Source organism: Polistes dominula, unplaced genomic scaffold (genome assembly GCF_049000335.1).
Source record: "Polistes dominula isolate Pdom_NZ unplaced genomic scaffold, Pdom_raw_medaka contig_33, whole genome shotgun sequence".
Classification (NCBI taxonomy): domain Eukaryota; kingdom Metazoa; phylum Arthropoda; class Insecta; order Hymenoptera; family Vespidae; genus Polistes; species Polistes dominula.
Window position 1 is genome coordinate 2,482,197 of NW_028300998.1, and position 19,579 is coordinate 2,501,775.

Sequence of the window (19,579 nt, forward strand, 5' to 3'; positions counted from 1 at the left end):
GAATAATGGATCGTATAATCAACTACGTCTCGTTGAAATATCGTTGACACGATAATTACGATCCTTTATCTTATCGATTTAAACGACGAATCTTCAATGAATCGAAACTAACGCGATGTTAATTCACTTTTATCAAAGGATCATTTCATTTTCCAACTAATGCTTTTTACCTACGAGAACTTTGACATATATAAAAATATAAACGTTATTTTATTGTATAAATTGATAAAAATAGTAAATTATTAAAGGATCACAAAATTCAAAGTTCATGCTGTAGGATGATTATTTGTAATATAACTTACCCAGTGTCACCTATGTAATCCAACATACGTATCTTCAACATCTCGAACAATATTAGAACTATATATCCAAACGTAGATGTGTATTATATATGTTTTTGTACTATGCACTAGAGTATTTTGATCGAATGGTGGTGGGTGTGTTCCCTCTGGAGAGGTAGAATCGATTTTTATTTCCAATTCGATATAACACAAGGTCTCACGAAGTTTCTTTCTATATCATTGATGATTAAAGTTGAGTCTAATACGGGAAATCAAACGGTACAACGTCCCCAATGCGCGATGTGCTAGCGCGCGAATCGAGTTTGGAATCGAAAACGCGCTTAGCACTTAACGTGACTCACGTATGTGATAGGAGAAAACCCAGTGGAAGGTTTTCTCTTATTCTTCTTCTTCTTCTTCTTCTTCAACAACTTCGTTCGTTCACAATGTCGCCAATGATAACATTATCGAAAACGAAGAACAGTAGAACAGTCCTTTTTTACCACAGTTTTTCGTATCTCTACTACGAGTTTCAGCTTATTACTTTTTCCTTAATCCAAGACTTAGGTAAGAGTAAGAGTAAGAGTAAAAGAAAGAGAAAGAGGAAGAGGAGGAGGAGGAGGTGATGGAGGTGAAGGTGGAAATAGTAGTAGACGGTAGGCGGATCAGCCAGCATTTCGCGGCTTCCTTTTCAAGTTCGACGCCCTCTACCTATCTCACTCTCTTAGCAATCTTACTATGCAATCTTACTACTACCTACTACTACTACTACTACTACTACTACTTCGTATTAGAATTTCGTAGTCCTAATTCAAGAAATAACGTTATCCATCCCTTTCTCAATTTCCTAGTTCTCTTGATGTAATTTAACGATACGCTTCTTTAACTATAAATACGTTATCTACAAATTTGTACATCCCGTTTGCAACGGAATATATATCCAATTATCGTTCGTCACTCCCTAAGGAGAAGAATGATGAGAATGATGATGATGATGATGATAATGATGATACTATCTAGAGATCTTCTTTTTTTCTTTATATTTTAACTGTATTTTTTTTTAATGATTTTTATTTGTATTTATCTGTTCCCGTATAGAGTCGACGATCGATCTGTAGAAGGGTGTGGGGTGGAATAAGTTCATCGGTCGTAAGCGTCGTGGCTCATTACGTCTTTCGTCGAATCGCGTCCCTCGATTAACTGTTGGCCATCCAGCCTTCAGATACATCGGTATACCGTTATCGTTTGCGATCGATTAACTCCCCAGATGCATTTCTTCGATAGTATAGCGGAAAATAGTACTAGAAGTCGGCAAACGATCGCGGAATAAGAAGCTTTTTCGCGCGGGCTTTTGCTTTACTTTGCTGCTCGTTTACTCGATCTCAAGATCCACATGGGAAATCTGGCCCCCATTGGTGTCTCCCTCGTTTACTCTTTATCTCTATCTTTATCTATTTTTTTTTCTTTTTTTCTTCTTTTTTGCACTGTCTAACTTCCTTCTTCTTTAGAGAGTCTCCTTATCGAAAGAGTCCAAACAAGTTCTCTCCTTTCTCAATGAGAAGAAGAGTCGATGATGTCAAGTAGTACTAGTAGTACTAGTAGTAGTAGTATAGTAGTAGTAGTAGTAGTAGTAATAGACGATTTTTGCCTTTCATCGATTTACCTCGTCACTCGAATGACTACGACTTCTTTCTTTCTTTCTCTCTTTCTCTCTTGATTTAATCAACTTTTTCTATCTATCCTTCTCTCTTTTTATCGATCAACGAAAGATCACGCGTGTATCTTACCTTCAGATCGAGACTTTAACATTTCCGCGTCTATCGTACAGTTAACTCTGTCACTGTTAATCGTCGATCGTTACTGGCTAACGATACTAAAACTGACCGTTTTAAGGAGAAAGAACATATATTTATAAAATAAATCAAAAAACACAAATGAACAAACAAACATAAACAAGTCTCTTTTTTACGATCTTACGTACGTAGTATACCCCCTCCCCTGGTTTTCATTAATCTATCGCGTTGTTATATCCTGTTTCTTACGCGCGTAACGGATTTTGATGATAATTTCAATTTCTTATTTTTCCCCACGTGTTCCTTTTACGAAATGAAATTTTTTTTCTTTTTTTTTTAAATTAGCTGTCGATCGAAAGCGAACTCGATCGATCGATCGATCGATCGATTTGCGAACACCGAGAAAGATAGAACACGACGTGACGACGCATCCAAGTGGCGGAGGACTGTTTTAGTGCTTGCTTGCTTGCTCGATGCATAGCCGCCACTGCCACTCGCTTCCACCACTCTTTTTTATTTCTCTCTCTTTCTACGTGGATCCTCCTCCTCCTCCTCCACCTCCACTACCACCTTCACCTCCTTTACGTTCACCTCCGACGGTCGTGTTGAGAGAGCACGCTCGCGAGACGAGTGGAGGGGCCCTCTCATACGTGCGTGCGTGCGTACGCGCGAAATACGAGCCCTCTAAGAGCACCTTTTTCTTTTTCTTTTTTATTTCTTCTTACTACTCTCTCTTTCTTTCTCTCTCTCTCTCTCTCTCTCTCTCTTTTACTCGATACCCTGCCCTGGATAATCTTTCGGGAAAAATAGAAAATCGTACCTTCCCCAAGTCAGTAATCTTGAAATATCTTAGAAATTTGCACACACATTTTATTTTTATTTTGCAATGTAAATGTAGAAATAATTTATCGTCGAATCATTGATTACAGAACAAAATTGACGATGTATTTTAAATAATTTTGTATAATTATGATAAAATATAGTAAAGGAGATGATATTTTGCTTTTAACAATATGTCTTTTCTATCGAAGATCTCAAATAACACCTTTTGAAATATTTAATTAGAATTTTTATCATTATTTGTATTACTTTTGTCTCAAATATATTTTTGAGTATTTTTCTAATGATTGGTTAATTGTTATTTGTGATTTTGGTTTTATTGTTTTAGTTTTGATATATTACAATGCACATGTAAAATTGTTCAATTATTATATAATTGCGAAAATTTAGCGAAATATTTTCACGATCTGTAATTTTATGTAGAGATTTTAATTTTATATAGGATACTTAATTTCTGTTATGTATGTGTGTGATAATTATTTCTTTATTTTATTCTTGGCAAATTGTAATTTAATTTTTTTCTTTTTCTTTTTCTCTTTTACTTTTTCCATCTCTCATTTTCGTTTTAAAAGTAATTTTTATCATACAATTATTTTTCATACATTTCTGGATATTAAATAAAGGAAACGTCATGTCAGAGATGAGTCGAAAGTTTTAGAAATAAAATATAGTAGTATATATTTTTTAGATCATAGTAGAAAAAAAGTTAAACATATTATTATCATATACATTTTTATGACGTCTAAAAAAAAAAAAAAAAAAAATTAATTATAATTATGCAAACCAATTCATATCTAAATTAAAAAAAAATAAAATAAAATATGTCTGCGATAATAAGCAAAGCAAAGCAATTTTTCAATTAACATCAAACTTAACACGACAGACAGATCACAAATGATTATTTTTCAATTTATTGTTAACAACAAGTACTTGTAAGATTTATTCAACATTCTAAAAATCTATTGAAGTTTAGATTTTATTTTTATTATACGACCATTTCAAATTTTATTACCACCTTGTGAGTCGAGAATTGTTATTTCATAAATGGTATATTTTTTGTTATACATACATCGTAAAATATATGACTTTTTGAAAACAGGTCATTTGATTAGCTGTGGATATAAATGAAGTATCAGTAAGTTAGGTGTTATGTAAATCAATCCTTAAATGAAAACGTCGAAAATCATCAAACTTATGATCTACTTATAATTAATTTCATTTAAAAAAATTAATATAATAAACAAAATATTATAAATAATTAAATATCCATTCCGATCGCTAAATGATGGAGTAGTTGATGTGACAATAAACTTAATACTATTTCTATCACAATTTTATGTATACCTATTAGAACAAAATGGTGTCTTTTGACACCTTTGCGTTTGGAGAATGCAAATATCTTGAGAATAAAATTATTTTTATTTAATATTTTATTGATTTTTATTGTAAAATTCAACATAATAAATGTAATCCTTTGTACACCGTAGATGCCCACTATTGCGCCAGTTACTATCAATTATATTTATATAATTATTATTTATCTAATATTTATATTTATTATTTTATTAATATATTATTAATATAAATTTTATTTAAAACATATTTATATTTAAATATAAAATTAACTGTATATATATAAGTAATCATAACTACTTATAGTTATAAATAATACAATAATATTGTATTTACATATTAAATGTAATATAAATATCAAATTTTATTTCTATTATCATTAAAACTACATTAATATAAATAAATGAATTAATAATAACATTAAGATCATTTTTTTTTTTTTTAGTAAAACAGAAGTTTACATTGTTCAGATGCTCCAACGCAAAAATGTCACGTGTCAAAAATATAAAGAAAAAATAATTACAATGCAAAAAAAAATTAATATAATAAATAAATCTTGAAAATTGTAAAAATTCCATTATAAGTAGTATACTTCATGCGAATGACGTTGAAAACGTGCTCGCGATATTATCAGAGCGTAATTAACACTCTTTTATCGAGTGCCAACAAAAAAAAAAAAAAAAAAAAAAAAGGAAGAATTAAAGTCCCTAACTGCATCTTGGCGATGAAAAGAAGGCAAAGAAAAATAAAATCAAAAGGAGGAGAAAAGGGAAAATCGGGTAAAAAAGAAAACGGGGAGGGGAAAAAATTCAAAAGGAAAAAAAGGAAAAAAAAAGAGACGAGATGAGATGAGATGAGAATGTTGGTTAGGTAGAAAAGAGCATGGGATAGGTCTTACAGTTGTCGAGACGTGGTTATCCATAGGTTGGTTGCTCGTTTCTCGAAGAAACTAGTATTATGGCTAAGGAAAATCGTCGAGACTTGTGCCCCTTCCCCCCTCCCTCCCTACCCTCCCCCTCCCATACACTTCTCTCTTACGTATTTTTTTCTTTCTCCATTTCCCTCTTGCAAAAAGTACTACGAGTCGAGCAACTTTACGATCTCACCACGACTTCTCTTTTCTCTTGTCCTTCGTTACCTTAACACGTTCGTAGAAAAAGACCTCACCAAATCGCCATTTTCTTTCATTTCTCTCTCTCTCTCTCTCTCTCTTTCTCTCTCTCTTTCTGTTTCTCTTTCGTGTTTTTCATTTTCACAGAAGAATCCAAATGCAAATAGATGACCCAAATTAGAGTTTCATCCGAAAGTTTGTCTCTTTTTTTGTTTTGTTTTTTTGTTCACCTATTATTTTTAAATGTCGAGTAAAAATTTACTTCTCTTTTGGTTAACACTAGATATACCACTATTTTCAATATACCTATTTCTACCACACTAATCAAAATGACTAGTGTTTATATAAAAAAAAAATGCTTTTTAAGGCTTGCAGTCTTTATTTATTCTGAAAAAATAAGAAAAAAATGTTTAACAATAATAATGTTAATAGATAAATGGATTTATAGACATTTGAAAATAACAAAATGATTAATTATTTACAAAAATCAAATGTTATATGAAGTAGAAATTTTGAATTAAAATGAATGGCTCGACCGACCAGTCAAAATGACTGGTCTGGTATTATATCTAGTGTTAATCTTTTATTCAAAGAATATTTCTTTTGTGTGTGTGTGTGTGTGTGTGTGTGTGTGTAAAGCATAAGAAGTCTCTCTTTCTTTTTTTTTTTTTTTTAAATTTTTCACGTTTACTCTTTTGATATACCTACACTTATTTTATATCTTGCGCTTTAATAATATAATATAATATAATAATATGTTTAAGGTAACACGTGGCAAGAAGCAAGATAGTAGGTAACATTTTTGAATCATCATGTTTGAAGATAAAAAATTGAATTATATATAGGGCATTGATAACTCGAAAATACACTTATGTGATAAAGCTCATGGGCAAGAATAAAGAAGCTCTCTCCAAACACCCCTTTTCCTCCTTTACCGTATCCTACGTGAGTATGCATTATCTTTTAGATTTTTCCTTCTGTTGTTCTTCTCTTTTTCTTATTTTCTCTCTCTCTCTCTCTCACTCACTCACTCACTCTTTATAGAGAAAGGTTTCTTTTCATATCTCCCTCTTGGTGGATTTAAAAAAGGTCTTTGTACTATTGGTCAATAAACTTAATCTAGGATGATAAAAGAAAAACAAAGATAAAAATAATATTCGAAAAATTCGATAATATATAAAAAAATCTCCGTTTTTTTTTTTTTATATTATCCCATATCGATATAAATATAAATATAAATTTAAAAAAAAAAATTCCAAATAATTCCATTATTTTAAAATAAAACTACTCGGTCATAGGATGATCAACTCTTCAGAGCGCGCAATTTCCCTAGAATTGTAAATGTAAATTTATCTCGAAGCACGTTAACCATGAAGGAAATCTCGCGTGCGAGTAGAAAACCTATGAAAAAATAAATCCACTCGTTGTAGAAACACATACGTTGGGTTCTATACCAATTTCTCTTTTTTCTTAATTTTATCTTTTTATTTTTCTTCCGTCTTCTTTTGATTTCTTTTTCTTTTTTTGAACTTCGTATAGCCGACGTAAACGAAGATACGAGTATTTGTTTGCTGTGGGTTCTCTTGGGAAGCCACAAGAAGATAAGCCCTTCCAGGATGTTACGTATGCAATACGTATCAAGTAAGTACTCACAGATCGTTCTTTCTTTTCAGTAAGCTAACAAATGGATAACACGTAAATAATAATAATTATTATTCTTTTTTAAATATGTACAACACTCGAAATATATCCTCGATTATTTCATTTCTTTCTTATTCGAAATTCTTATCTTTCGTCAACATACTTCGTAAGTAGATATGAATATAATAAATATCTACATTTTTGGATCAAATTTCATCTAAACAGATATCTAATTTCTTTTTCAAATTTACTTTGTTTATTGTGAACCAATGTTACTTAGGTCGTATTAGATATTTTGAAAATTCATAAAGAATAATTATTCACCTTTTTTTTTCTTCTCTTATTTTATATTTCATTTCATTTTATTATTATGATGATTAATCGTTACTTCATGTATATATAAATTATATTTTTGTAATTTTTAGATTATATACATAGTTTAGATAAAAATATATAATAAATTCTTTTTTTAACAGTAGAAGAGATATTGTGTAAATATATTTATATAACAAATGTTTAGATTTAATCTTTATACATAAATTAAGAGTAAATTATTAATTTTATTTGAATAATTACAAATATCAGAAAATATATAAAATAATATTTTTCCAATAAAATTTTCATATATTAAGCGAGTGAGTTGAAAAGTTTGAAATTTTACATAGAAATAATATTCTTTTTTCTTTTTTTTTTTTCAGGTCAAATTCAATATTATATTAACGTAGTATCAAAACTTTTAATAAAAAAATAAAACCACTCTATTTTCATAGATAACTATTATATGTAAATGCGAATAAAAATTGATTCAAAAAAATAAAGTAATCAAAAGTATTATCAAGAAAAAATAAAACAACAAGAGTACATTAACTTTGAATTATTGTAAAATAATTTCATTAATTCTTAATATATTACTGTAACTTTAAGTTCGAAACAAAAGGGAAAGTAGATGCATTTTCTTTATGATTTCTTTCTTTCATTCTACTTATATACGACAAAGGAGAGAATTTACATTACTATAAACGTTAAGAAATAAACGTGGTACGATTATTTCTACTTCGCTCGCAGCATCTTCGACGGAAATCTTATCGTAAACGCAGGCAAAGTCGTTAAAAATTTTATCGTCGCCCGTCCGTGCAAATCCAACACACACACACACAATGCTTGAACGAACAAGTCTTCGAAGCAGTGGCTCGTTAAATTCTTCTAACTACGACGTCATAGTTTTCGTCATCATCGTCGTCATTGTCGTTGTCGTTGTTGTTAGGGTCTCGTCGATGAAAATAATGCTAATAAACTTTTCAAACTCGTCGACGCAACCCTTTTTTTTATTACCGTATAATTAGTTTACCTCGAGTATACAAGTATATATATATATATACGTGATACTTACATAATTATGTTGTTAATTAGAATGTCTCTATCATGTAAAGTAGACAATTTAAATAATCGTTAAAGAAACATTTATATCGTTGAATATTAATACGACTAATAAAGATTAATTTTCATATAAAACTAATAATACCACAATCAAATGTAATTAGAAGTAAGAGATAGATTGATATATTATTTATTGAAAAACGAAAAAGGACAAATGAATGAAAGAAAGAGCGACGAAAGTCGAATTGTCGAATGGAAAGTTTCATAGTGGACGACGGTCTTCTTTCCTTTTCCTTGAGACTCTCCGCAGGGGATATTAAAAAGGGAGGAAGCCTTAAATATTCGAGTAACCCTCCTCTAGAGAAGAATCTTTCACCCTCTTTCTAGACGGGCCAAGTTTCTCCAAGCGTATCGGTGAACTAGCTAACTCGCTCCCTCACTCACTCACTCACTCACCCATTCTCTCTGTCTCTCTCTAACTCTCTTTGTAAATCGGGCCGCTATCTCGATCGAAGGATCGATGTGGACAAAAAAAAACGAAAAAAAAAATAGAAAGAAATGCTGTTACAGACGACCCCCATGCTTCCTTCCTTCTATGAGGGTACTTCGCAGAAGCCGACGATCGTATCTCCTTTCGATTACGCGTCTCGTTTCGAGACTTTGTCACACTATCGAGCACGTACTTACTTTCTTCTTTCATTTTTTTTTCTTTTTTTATTTTTTTTTTTTTTTTTTTTATTTCTAACACGCGTTTAATTGTACTTTGCAAAGTCTCAATAAAATGACAGATGTTCAACTAGCACGATACTGATCACACTTTTTGATCTAACACGATAAAGATCGTGGCACGTGCGAATATGAATCTTGATCCGGGGAATACTTGTAAAAAAAAAAAAAAAAAAAAAAAAGACACGTGTCTAATTATTAAAGTGAAAAAAAAAATGGAAGTTACCATTTTTTAATAAGTCTGTCTTATTTCAAATCATTCTAACGATAATAGAATCGAATATCCGATTAATTTTCCACATCGCGGAATTTCTGTTATCGAGGCGATCAAATGGACGAACTTTAAGCTCGTTTTCCATGTTCCTGACAAAAGGACCAGACGTTAAACCCTACGTGCTAAAACCGAAAGTCGTTAATTAAAGGAAGAACTAGTAAAATGAAGCCGACTTTCGTTCGAATTAGAACGAAAAGAGTAATTGACAGAAATAAAGAAAGAAAAGTATGGTGTGGTTAAGTAAAGTAGAGTAAAATAACGTAAAGTAAAGTAAAGTAAAGTAAAAGAAAAGAAAAGAAAAGAAAAGAAAAGAAAAGAAAAGAAAAGAAAATAGTGAAGAGAAAAAAAAGGATCTATCAGAAAAAAATCGAACGTTTCAGGATAACCCAGTTGGTAACCCCATTTCAAATGGAATCCTTTCGTACGATTCAATTAACTCTATCGGGAGATTCAGAGGTGCTGGAAGTTTTCGCTCAAAGGGGTGAGAGAATATACGCGTGAATGGGGAAAGAAACGTGATGGAGAGGGATAAAAATAAAAAAGAGGGGATGGGTTTGAACCAGAGAATAAGAGAATAGTCAATCACGAGAGCGGCCGTTCATTTTTTTCCATTCGTTTCTCCATTGTAAAGGGTGAGGATGAGCGTTGCTAGTGGTAGTGTTGATTATGGTAGTAGTATTTTTAACAGAAGGATGGTTGGACAAAAAAAGAAAGAAAAAGAGAAGGGGTGAATAGTAGTGGTGGTAGTAGTAGTAAATTTAGCAGAATTATCTCCGATGGCAACCCGTCGCAGAAGGATCATTAATCCTTGTCCAGAGTTACCCAGAAATTCCATTCTACTAGAGCAAATATCGTGGACGTTAGAGGACCTTTATCAATTTTATCGTGGAAAAGTTCCTTGCTGGTGGTGGTGGTGGTGGTGGTGGTTGTACTTTCGAGGTAAAACAACGTTAACGTGATAAACATTCGACGAGTTTCCAGCTCGCGTAAACATTTTATCGTCTTTCAATGGGGCTCTGCTGAAAAGCTTTGTGTTCAGAAAAATCAAATTTACGATGCTCCTACAACCTACAACGGTTCTGTAAACAGAAGAATTCGATACTTTCCAAAGTTATTGCTAAAATGATTCGATATAGAGGCAATTTCTTTACCCGTTCATCTGAAACAAGTAATAATAATAGAAAAAGAGAGTTAAAGAGAAAGCAAAAGATAACTTTTAACAGCGTACGAGGGAGAGAAAGATAGAAAATCACCCCGTAGGGAGTCCCCAGCTTCCGCAGCGCATCCGTTCCCATCTCAAGGTCATCTCCGTTCTACCATTTCTCCGTGTCCGGCCTACTTATCGGCTAGCAGTACCACGACAACGAATTATTGCGTAATCCCCGCGTTACCTCCTGGTACAACTAATTTGTTGCTCAACGAGTTCACCTCCTCCACCACTAGCACCACCTCCACCTCCATATCCACCTCCACCTCCTCTTCCTCCTCCTCTTTCTCCTCATCCTTTTTATTAGTCGGCTCGATGCTGATCTCGATCGTGTTCCGGAATGAGGATGTCCTCTCTCTTTTTTCTCTCTCTTACTCTCTCTTCTTCCCCCTTTTTCCCTCTTTCCTCTTTTAGCCCTCTTTCGCGATCGAACGACCGATCCTCCTGCTTCCCTTACCCCTAATATAGACTATATCGAATAAAAAAAACCATCTAAACTAATGGCGATGGCATTGAGAGGACCCGACAACGTACGTAAAACGACCACTTGTTATTCTCTCTCTTTCTCTCTCCTTCTCCTCCTCCTCCTCCTGCTGCTTCTCTTTTTAATTTATCGAGAGTACTACGCAAGCAAGCTCGTGGTTGATAGAATAAAAAAACAACAACAACAAAAATAGAAGTGTTAAGCAAGTGGAAATCTGATAGAGATCGTGTGGGACGATTTACAGCACCGTTTTGCGGTTTACCACGAGCAACTAAATTTTTTCAACCTATCGATTTACCTACGATCTCGTTATTTGATCAATGATATAAGATAACTCAACTAAAATTACAAAAGTAATTACGGTTAAAATAATTATCCTCTATCGTATATATGTTATATTGTTAATAAAAATTTGTCGAGTTTATTTCATTAATTCTTTTTTGTCTTTTTTTTTTTTTTAAATACAATGCTCACTGTACGAAATAATTATTTTACCGTATTTTTATTTTCTAAATAAAAATTCATCAATTCTCTGATTGTTCTTTCCTTTAATTTTGTTTACTAACGTAGATATTTTAATTAAAAAACAGATGTGTGCAGATCACACACGGTAGAAGTGAAACCTTCAAAGAAAACCAAGCTTCGAGATGTGAATATATCGAAACAATTAAATTGTAATACAGTGCCATCTATTGAAAGAACCTTACAGACCCTAGATAACCTCTAAATAAAAATCTTTTAATTAGTAATAAAAAATTGTGCTATGTGCTAAGTTGGAAAAAATCAAATTTCATTAAGATTAGTTTAGTTTCAGAATTATTAGTGAACAAACATATTGTTACATTGAACTTTTATATATAGAATTTTATTAATTATTTAATTAATAGATAAAATTAAATAATATAGAATTAAATATATATAGAGAGAATTATATAGAAAAATTATATATATATATATATATAAAATTAAATATATAGAATTAAATCATATATTGAATTTTATTAATTATTTTTGTTTCATCGGTTTCACGTTCTTCCGTTTCACAATTTTCAAATCACCCTTAATTCTAAAGAAGTTTTCACTTCAAAAAGAAAGAAATCGTTAAAGCGTTACTATAGAAATATTTTTTCTTAAATTATTTTGATAAAAATTCATCAATATCGTTTAATTAAATTTTTCTAACAAAAACAAATATATTCCTACCTATCGAAGAAAGATAGAAAATGAATTAATAAATTTGTTCTCTTCCCTTCTTTTTTATTTTGGTCTATCCCTTCTATAACTCGTAATAGTTCTTTCTCTTTCTGTCTCTCTCTCTCTCTCTCTCTCTCTCTCTCTCTCTCTCTCTCTCTCTCTCTCTCAACAGGTTAGACGAAACGACGACGTGGAGTAAGCGCCTGTGAGCACTTGTTGAATGAAATGCATATCCATCGTACACGAGCTCTTTCTTTGTTGCCTTTTATTCGTATAAAGACGAGGGTATATTGTTTTCCTTCCTACGCCGATGAAATCTCTATCCACCAATGCGTTTCTTTCTCTCTCTCTCTCTCTCTCTCTCTCTTATATCGACTGTATATATAAGAGTATTTCCTACGTAAACTATAGAGATAGTTTGTTCGTAAAATAATAATCCAGTGTTTATTTATCCGACGTTGAATCCTTCTTATTTCTTTGACAAATGTTTCTTTTTAAAAAAGAAGGAAAAAATAAAACAAACAAAAAATATATATATATATATTGTATATGTAAGAGAAAGGAAAGATAAATAGTGCGATTGAAACGTAAAGTTATTTAATATCATATAAAATGAAATAAAAGGAAAGGGAAAGTTTCAATGGCAAAGATAAACTTCGAAACAGTTGATTTTTCAATTGAATAAAAGAGAATGATTACTATATACCGTATAAATGAGAAAATAGGAAAGTACAAGTTTCACGTAAATCCTATAATAAAATGTCACAAAGGTACACTCTTCTTGTCCTCTGTATTTTACGTTATCCTACATTCGAGCACTTTCTTCATTGTCCTCTGTACGACGTAATGAACGGTCTCGTTCGTCTAATTGCAAGGTACAAGCTCTTACGGGGATTACGATTTTCCTATGTACTTTAAGGAACGTTACACCAGCACTGGCTTGTTTTCCTTAAGACACATATACGTTTTACTATGAAATGAGAAAAGTAATAAATAATGAATTAACTTTACATTTCGTTGTATTCCTTGTTTTGTTCGTTAAGATTTATTATCCTTTTACTCCCATCAGTAACTTTATCTATCTCGACAGTTAAAAATTCTAAACACGATACACACAAGACGATTAGAAATTATCTAACATAAGTGAAAAATCTACATAGAATTTTAATTATAATACTTGTTACAACATTCCACTTAGAGACGTGATCGATATAATTTAATTAAACGTTAATCTACCATTAAATAAGATAACAAAAGGTATCTTATTCATGACATATGTATTAACATATGTGATAAATAAACCGCTTTGAAGCATATTGAATCACGTACCTTATTTATCGACTTATACTCCAATACCGATTGTACATATATACTGGAATGTAACAAGTCTCTGTATGTATTATAATTGTTTTTATATATTAAAACAAAAATGAAATTCTATGATGTTAGGAAGGCCGATCAAATGAAAACGATCATTGTGTAATGTAGATAACGTCGTTACAAGGCGATAGTGCGTTACGAGTTCGGTAGCATCGTTGATTACAGATCACGATCCATTATACTCGAGAAATCCTCAGTTTCACGTTATTCATTATATACAAAACGAGCTCTCTTTCTCTCCATCAAGCGAGAAGATAATTGAATAGATAATCGAACTCTTGGTGTTTCATAATTCCCGCCTTTACAATGAACTTTCAAATTTCTCAATGGTTGCATTTCAAGTTAGACGCAAATTATTGTAATCGAGCTTAATCCCATTAATTTTCATTATCATATATCGAAAATAAATTAAACTACTAAGAAAGATATAAATTTGTTTCAAATTTAAAAAAAAAACATTGATAAAAAAATCTCTCTCAAGAAAAGACCCTAGTAGCACAAAATATTGAAAAATATTGAATACATATGAATTTAATATTATATATATATATATATATATAAAAGAGATTTAATGTCTTTTCAATATTAAATACAAATGTATTCAATATTTTTCAATATTTTGTGCTACTAGGAGAAGAAAAACTATCTTAAATCCTTTTTTCGTATCTATTCGATTTAATTTGGAGATAATTGATCGACAATTATTGATAGAAAAAACATCGAATAATAAATCGAAATTTCGTTGTAAAATAACAATTAAATGATTGACAATATGAAATCTGACCTGTGAATTCCAAGACGGGGTTCCTGCGAAGATGCACTACGAGGTGGTGAGGTCTTGGTAGCAGAATTGGTACGAGATTCAAGAACGGTGGCAGGTACCTTGAGAAGATCACAGGATGAAAGATGATGACCGTATTCGCGACAGGACCAAGAGTACCCGACGATTCGATCTTCTTCTTTTACACCTTGTTGCCTTTTCTTACTAGCCCCCTCACCTGCACCCCCAGCACCCTCGGACAGGTGTCGTATCAAGGGTCGACGCATTTCGCATACAATGAATTATATCTATCTATATTTGTATGTATTTATATATTTATGTATATTTGTATATATATATATATATGTGTGTGTGTACAATGCGTTTCTCTTATCTTCGAACTCCTTTGATTATTATATTATAGTTGTTCTTTGAAAGACGTTCAAATGCGTTGTGTCGAAGCCAAGAACAAGACGTAATAGCTGCACGAGTTCTCTCGCGAGACTGTGTGTTTACGAGCCTCCCCCTCCAAAATGTAAGCCCACCTCTCTTTTGCGACGAACGCATTTACGACCGCGTACGAGCATCGACGAACACTGCTTTATCGGCCGAACGCGTTCCTATCATTTGCGATAGCGCCACTTTCGGATAACTTCGTCGAACTTCGACTTTGCTCGGCCGGACAATACCATCCGAGTAACATGGGGAGGATAAGAGAAACAACCCTTTTTCTTTTTTTTTCATGCAAACCTTCGCGATCGATGGAGCTTTTTACGAAGAGAGAGAGAGAGAGAGAGAGAGAGAGAGAGAGAGAGAGAGAGATGAATGCTTTTTCCCCGAATTCTTATTTCTCATTTTTTCCATGTTTGTTGCCGGGTCGAGCGCGAAATGAGAGGAAGAAAGATGAAAAGTAGATCGCATTTTTCTTTCTTTCCCTTTTTAATTTTGTCTTTCTATTCTCTATTCTTCGCCGCGCATGCGTCTAACCTAAATACTGGAAACTTCTCGTGATACTTGTATGTATATGTAAATTCTTCGGCTACTTACTTTTTTTTTCTTTTTTTTTTTTTTTTTACGCGCGATAATTAACAAATTACGAAATCTTTACTAAAGAAGTTCGTTAATTTTCTTGTATAGAATTCACGTATATAACTATACAGTACATACGTATGTTATGTTCTTCTTGATGTAAAAGATAAAAAAAAAAAAAAAAGAAAAAGAAAAAGAAAAGAGAGAAGGAAAAATAAAGAAAAGAAAAAAAAAACAAGAATAAGAGTTACGAAAGAAAGTTAAATGCAAGGAGTAAAAAGTCATTAGACGTCATTATATATTCTCCGTCTAAATAAACATTGAAACTCGTGGTAGAACGTGGAAGGAAGGAAAAGAGAGAGCGTCCTTTTCGTGTCATTAGATGAACATTACGTAAGCAAAGGTATTCTCGCGATTCTCCTCTCGAGAAGAAGGAGTTAGAGAATGAGTGGTTAGATCATTATCCGTTATAAATCTTTACCGATTCTGTCGTCATTGCGTGCATTCGTCCTGTCAGGTAGCCATTTTGAATTTTCCACTTGGTTGCGAATATGAACCGCACGAAGGGGCATATTAACGTACGTGTACTATACTTAAACTCTTCTCGAATGACTCACTTTCGCTAGCTGAGGTTTCCATCAACTCCTCCACCTCCTCCCTCGTATTTCTCTCCAATGGTTCTTACTTCTTACCTAATTACACCTTCGCACTCGGTGCACCTTTATATGGTTCTCGTCCAACGCGATTGAAATTTTTTTTTTTTTTTTATTTATTTCTACTGTTTTTTTTTTACGAGCTCCCACAAAGTTCTTTCTCGTATGAACAAAAAGTTCGCATTTTTGTCTTCCCCTTCGAAAGAGATTGGCTTAGGAAAGTGCTCACATGACGCTGTAAAGCAAAATCTTTATTTCTCGAAACTTGCCTCCTCGTGTTCAAATATATTTATGTAACGATTCAACGTTGTAACATTGCTTAAATATAATAATAATAATAATATGATAATAATAATAATAATAATAACAATAATAATAATAATAATAATAGATGATAAATATGATTATCAAGATAATAACTACGATAAAATAAATAAACGTAAAGCTTACAAATTGGATGTTAAGTTCGTTTAAATTTTAGATACCTGAAGCATGCGCGCGTAATAATATGGTATGAAATAAAGAGAGATTAATATAGTCTCTCGTCTTTCATAAGAGATTAAATGGAATGTACAACAAAAAAGGAGGACGATATCCGAAAAAAAAATCGTATATCTGGGTTAGGCAGAGATTCGTAAACGATTGAGCTAACAAGAACAAAGATGAAGGATTGCGATTGAAAGGGAAGAAACAGGAAAGAATAAAGAAGAAAGGATCGTCGATTTGGAGGCTGGCTAATCAACGCTAATCAACGACTGCGATCGATCAATCAACGAACCGAGAATTTCTGACTGGTCTTTTCTATTTATATCCGTTACAACAAGAGTAAACTTGTTACTCTGTATCTAATAGTAACAGTATTTGGTGGTAGTGATAGTAATAGTATTAGTAGTAGTATTAGTAGTAGTAGTAGTAGTAATAGTATTACTGCTAGTAATAGTAGTAGTAATAGTAGTAGTAGTAGTAGGCGTGATCGTAACTAGTACGTCGCCCGTGGCTGTTAACACGTAATTGCGTAACGCACTATGATCGAGCTACGGTCGTTCCTACGTCGAAGATTCGGCCCTAGAGAGAAGAAGATTAAAAGAAGAGAGAAAGAAAAAAGATATTCTAGGGAAAGACAACAAAAATTGATTATATAGAAAGGGAAAAGGGTAGTAGGTATATCGGCCAAAATCACAACGCGACTTGTTAAAAATCTTCTTTCTCTCTTTCTTTTACTTGCTCTCTCTCTCTCTCTCTCTCTCTCACGATCTATCTATCTCGCTCTTGTTTTCTCTATCTCTCTCTCTCTCTCACACACACACTCTCTTTCTTTCTTTCTTTCTTTTTCTATCTATCTGTCGCTCTCGTTACATCTTCGTTAAAACTCTGCTTTTTAAAAATATCTCTAAATACGATCCGAACAAATCTTCAGATCGTGGCAAATTGTATATCGGCTGACGATTGTTGCTGCAGTTGTATTGCAGTTGCTGCAGTTGCTACGGCTGCTGCTGCTGCTGCTGCTGCTGCTGCGACGTCGCGTAAGCCGACTTGGTTCTAGCAACCAACCTGATGTAACATCGAGGCCAACCGAAAGACACGCATCCAGGCGAACATGCCGCTCGACGGAGAGCGACAAATCGTCCTTCTAGCGAGCGAACTCGATGAAGAAGATCCGTTGTTTTTCGGATTCTCCATCGATGCCATTGAGCCACGTTGTTGATTAGGTTCCTGACTCGATGTCAATTCAACCGAGCCAACCTCACTCTCCGACTTTCTTTCCTTTTGCTGCTGCTGCTGCGGTGAGTACTTCATACCTGAAGCGGAAGAAGCGATTTAGCTACCGTTCCGAACGTCCTTACACGGTTATTATTAATTCTCTCTGTGTCTGCCTCCCTCTCTCTCTCTCTCTCTCTCTCTCTCTCTCTCTCTCTTTCTAGTTCTTATTATGTCCTATTCGTGTTTTTCACCCACCAACTATATGCATTGACGCAAGTGTATTTACCGTTATAAACATTTCCGAACTTAAACAATATCGTACTTTCTAATGATAATCCTGATAATAATTATAATTTTATATTGACGGTATAAATATAAAAGGAATAAATAAATAAATAAATAAATACAATGGAAGATTAAAAGATAACGTGTATCTCATTGTTAATCATTTTCTACTTTCTACTAATCTTTTCTCATTATTTCTCTTTTTTTCTTGATAAACTTAATCTCTCTATTTAACTTGCATCGTCCTTGCCATTACGGAAATATGAAAAACCACGAACCGGTTTGACTTATCGGCTTAAATGAAATAATAATAATAATAATAATAGCTATTCTTATCGAACGATATGAGAACATTTTCCTCGAAAATGGCCTCTCGTATTAAAAATACATTGAATCGTAAGGGGTTAAGATAATCGATATTATACTGTAGGTAATGTCATGCATGAACTTATGTAAGTACGTATGTATATATGTATGTATGTATGTATGTAGATGAGAGATGATAAATAAAAATGAAATAAAATGAAAAAAGAAACATCCCGAGAAAATCATCGTTTGAATTTTCTTTTTAGCTAGTCATTCGTCGTCAATAAATAACGACGAAAGCTTCGTGATCATTACTTTCGAATATCATTATTTGGTTAGGTAATTAACACAGTTTCTTCGCATAGTTTACCTTTTAAAAACGACATCTCTCGAACCTAATGTCTCAAGAATCTAATCATCATGATCTATTCTAATCCTATTATAATCTAGCACACAAACGAGATTTTCCCATGTCTCGTCGTACTACTTTTCCTTTTTTTTTTCTTCTACCTTCTTCTTCTTCTTCTTATTTTATTTTTACTCTCGCTGCATCAATTTAATATATATATATATATATATATATATATATATATATATATATATATATATATATATATACTTGTGTTAAAACGTTCCAGTCCTAAGAAAAGAGAAAACACGTTTGTTTTCTTTTTCGTTTAAACCAAAAGATCCACGAGTTATTCGCATTTTCGATTACGTTCGTAAGCCTTTAATCATCCCGAGCTTTTTTTCCCATTAAAATTCTTACGAAGCTATTGATCTTTCAAGAAATATCTTTCCTTCTTTCCTTCTTTATTTTCTGTCTTTTTTTTTCTTCTTTATTTTTTGTTCATTCGAGATTAGTGCATCGTTACGTTCCACCCTCGACTTTGTTTATCAGCACGTATCCACTTAAATAAACACGTACGTGCATACATACTTGTATTACAGGACGCCCACTTGGTCAAGGTCGTTGTGAATAACACGTTATGAAATGATACGACGACTCTCGACAAGTACAAAAAATAAACAATAATTCTAAAGTTGACGTTTAATATGACGTTTAACAAAACTCTAAATTTGATGACGAGTACAAAACGATTGATTATTGTTTTTAATCTCACAAATAAAATATTTAAAAAGTAACGATAATAAAAAAAAAAAAACATTTACAAAGTATTTCG

The 19,579-nt window shown here is 32.5% G+C and overlaps 1 protein-coding gene across 3 annotated transcripts in view; it reads right to left on the reverse strand.

Moving 5' to 3' along the window:
- LOC107064539 (rap1 GTPase-activating protein 1) overlaps positions 1 to 19,579 on the reverse strand; it is a 126,794-nt gene that overhangs the window by 102,475 nt on the left and 4,740 nt on the right. The window contains exon 2 of one of the 3 annotated variants that reach the window (XM_015317314.2): positions 14,446 to 17,902. The exons of 1 other annotated variant lie outside the window; for it this stretch is intronic. In XM_015317314.2, coding sequence (XP_015172800.1) covers positions 14,446 to 14,708 — 263 coding nt within the window. In that variant the 5' untranslated portion in view covers positions 14,709 to 17,902. Of the gene's footprint in view, positions 1 to 302; positions 2,502 to 14,445; positions 17,903 to 19,579 lie in introns of those variants that run through there. One more of the 3 variants, XM_015317316.2, reaches the window with a different exon arrangement.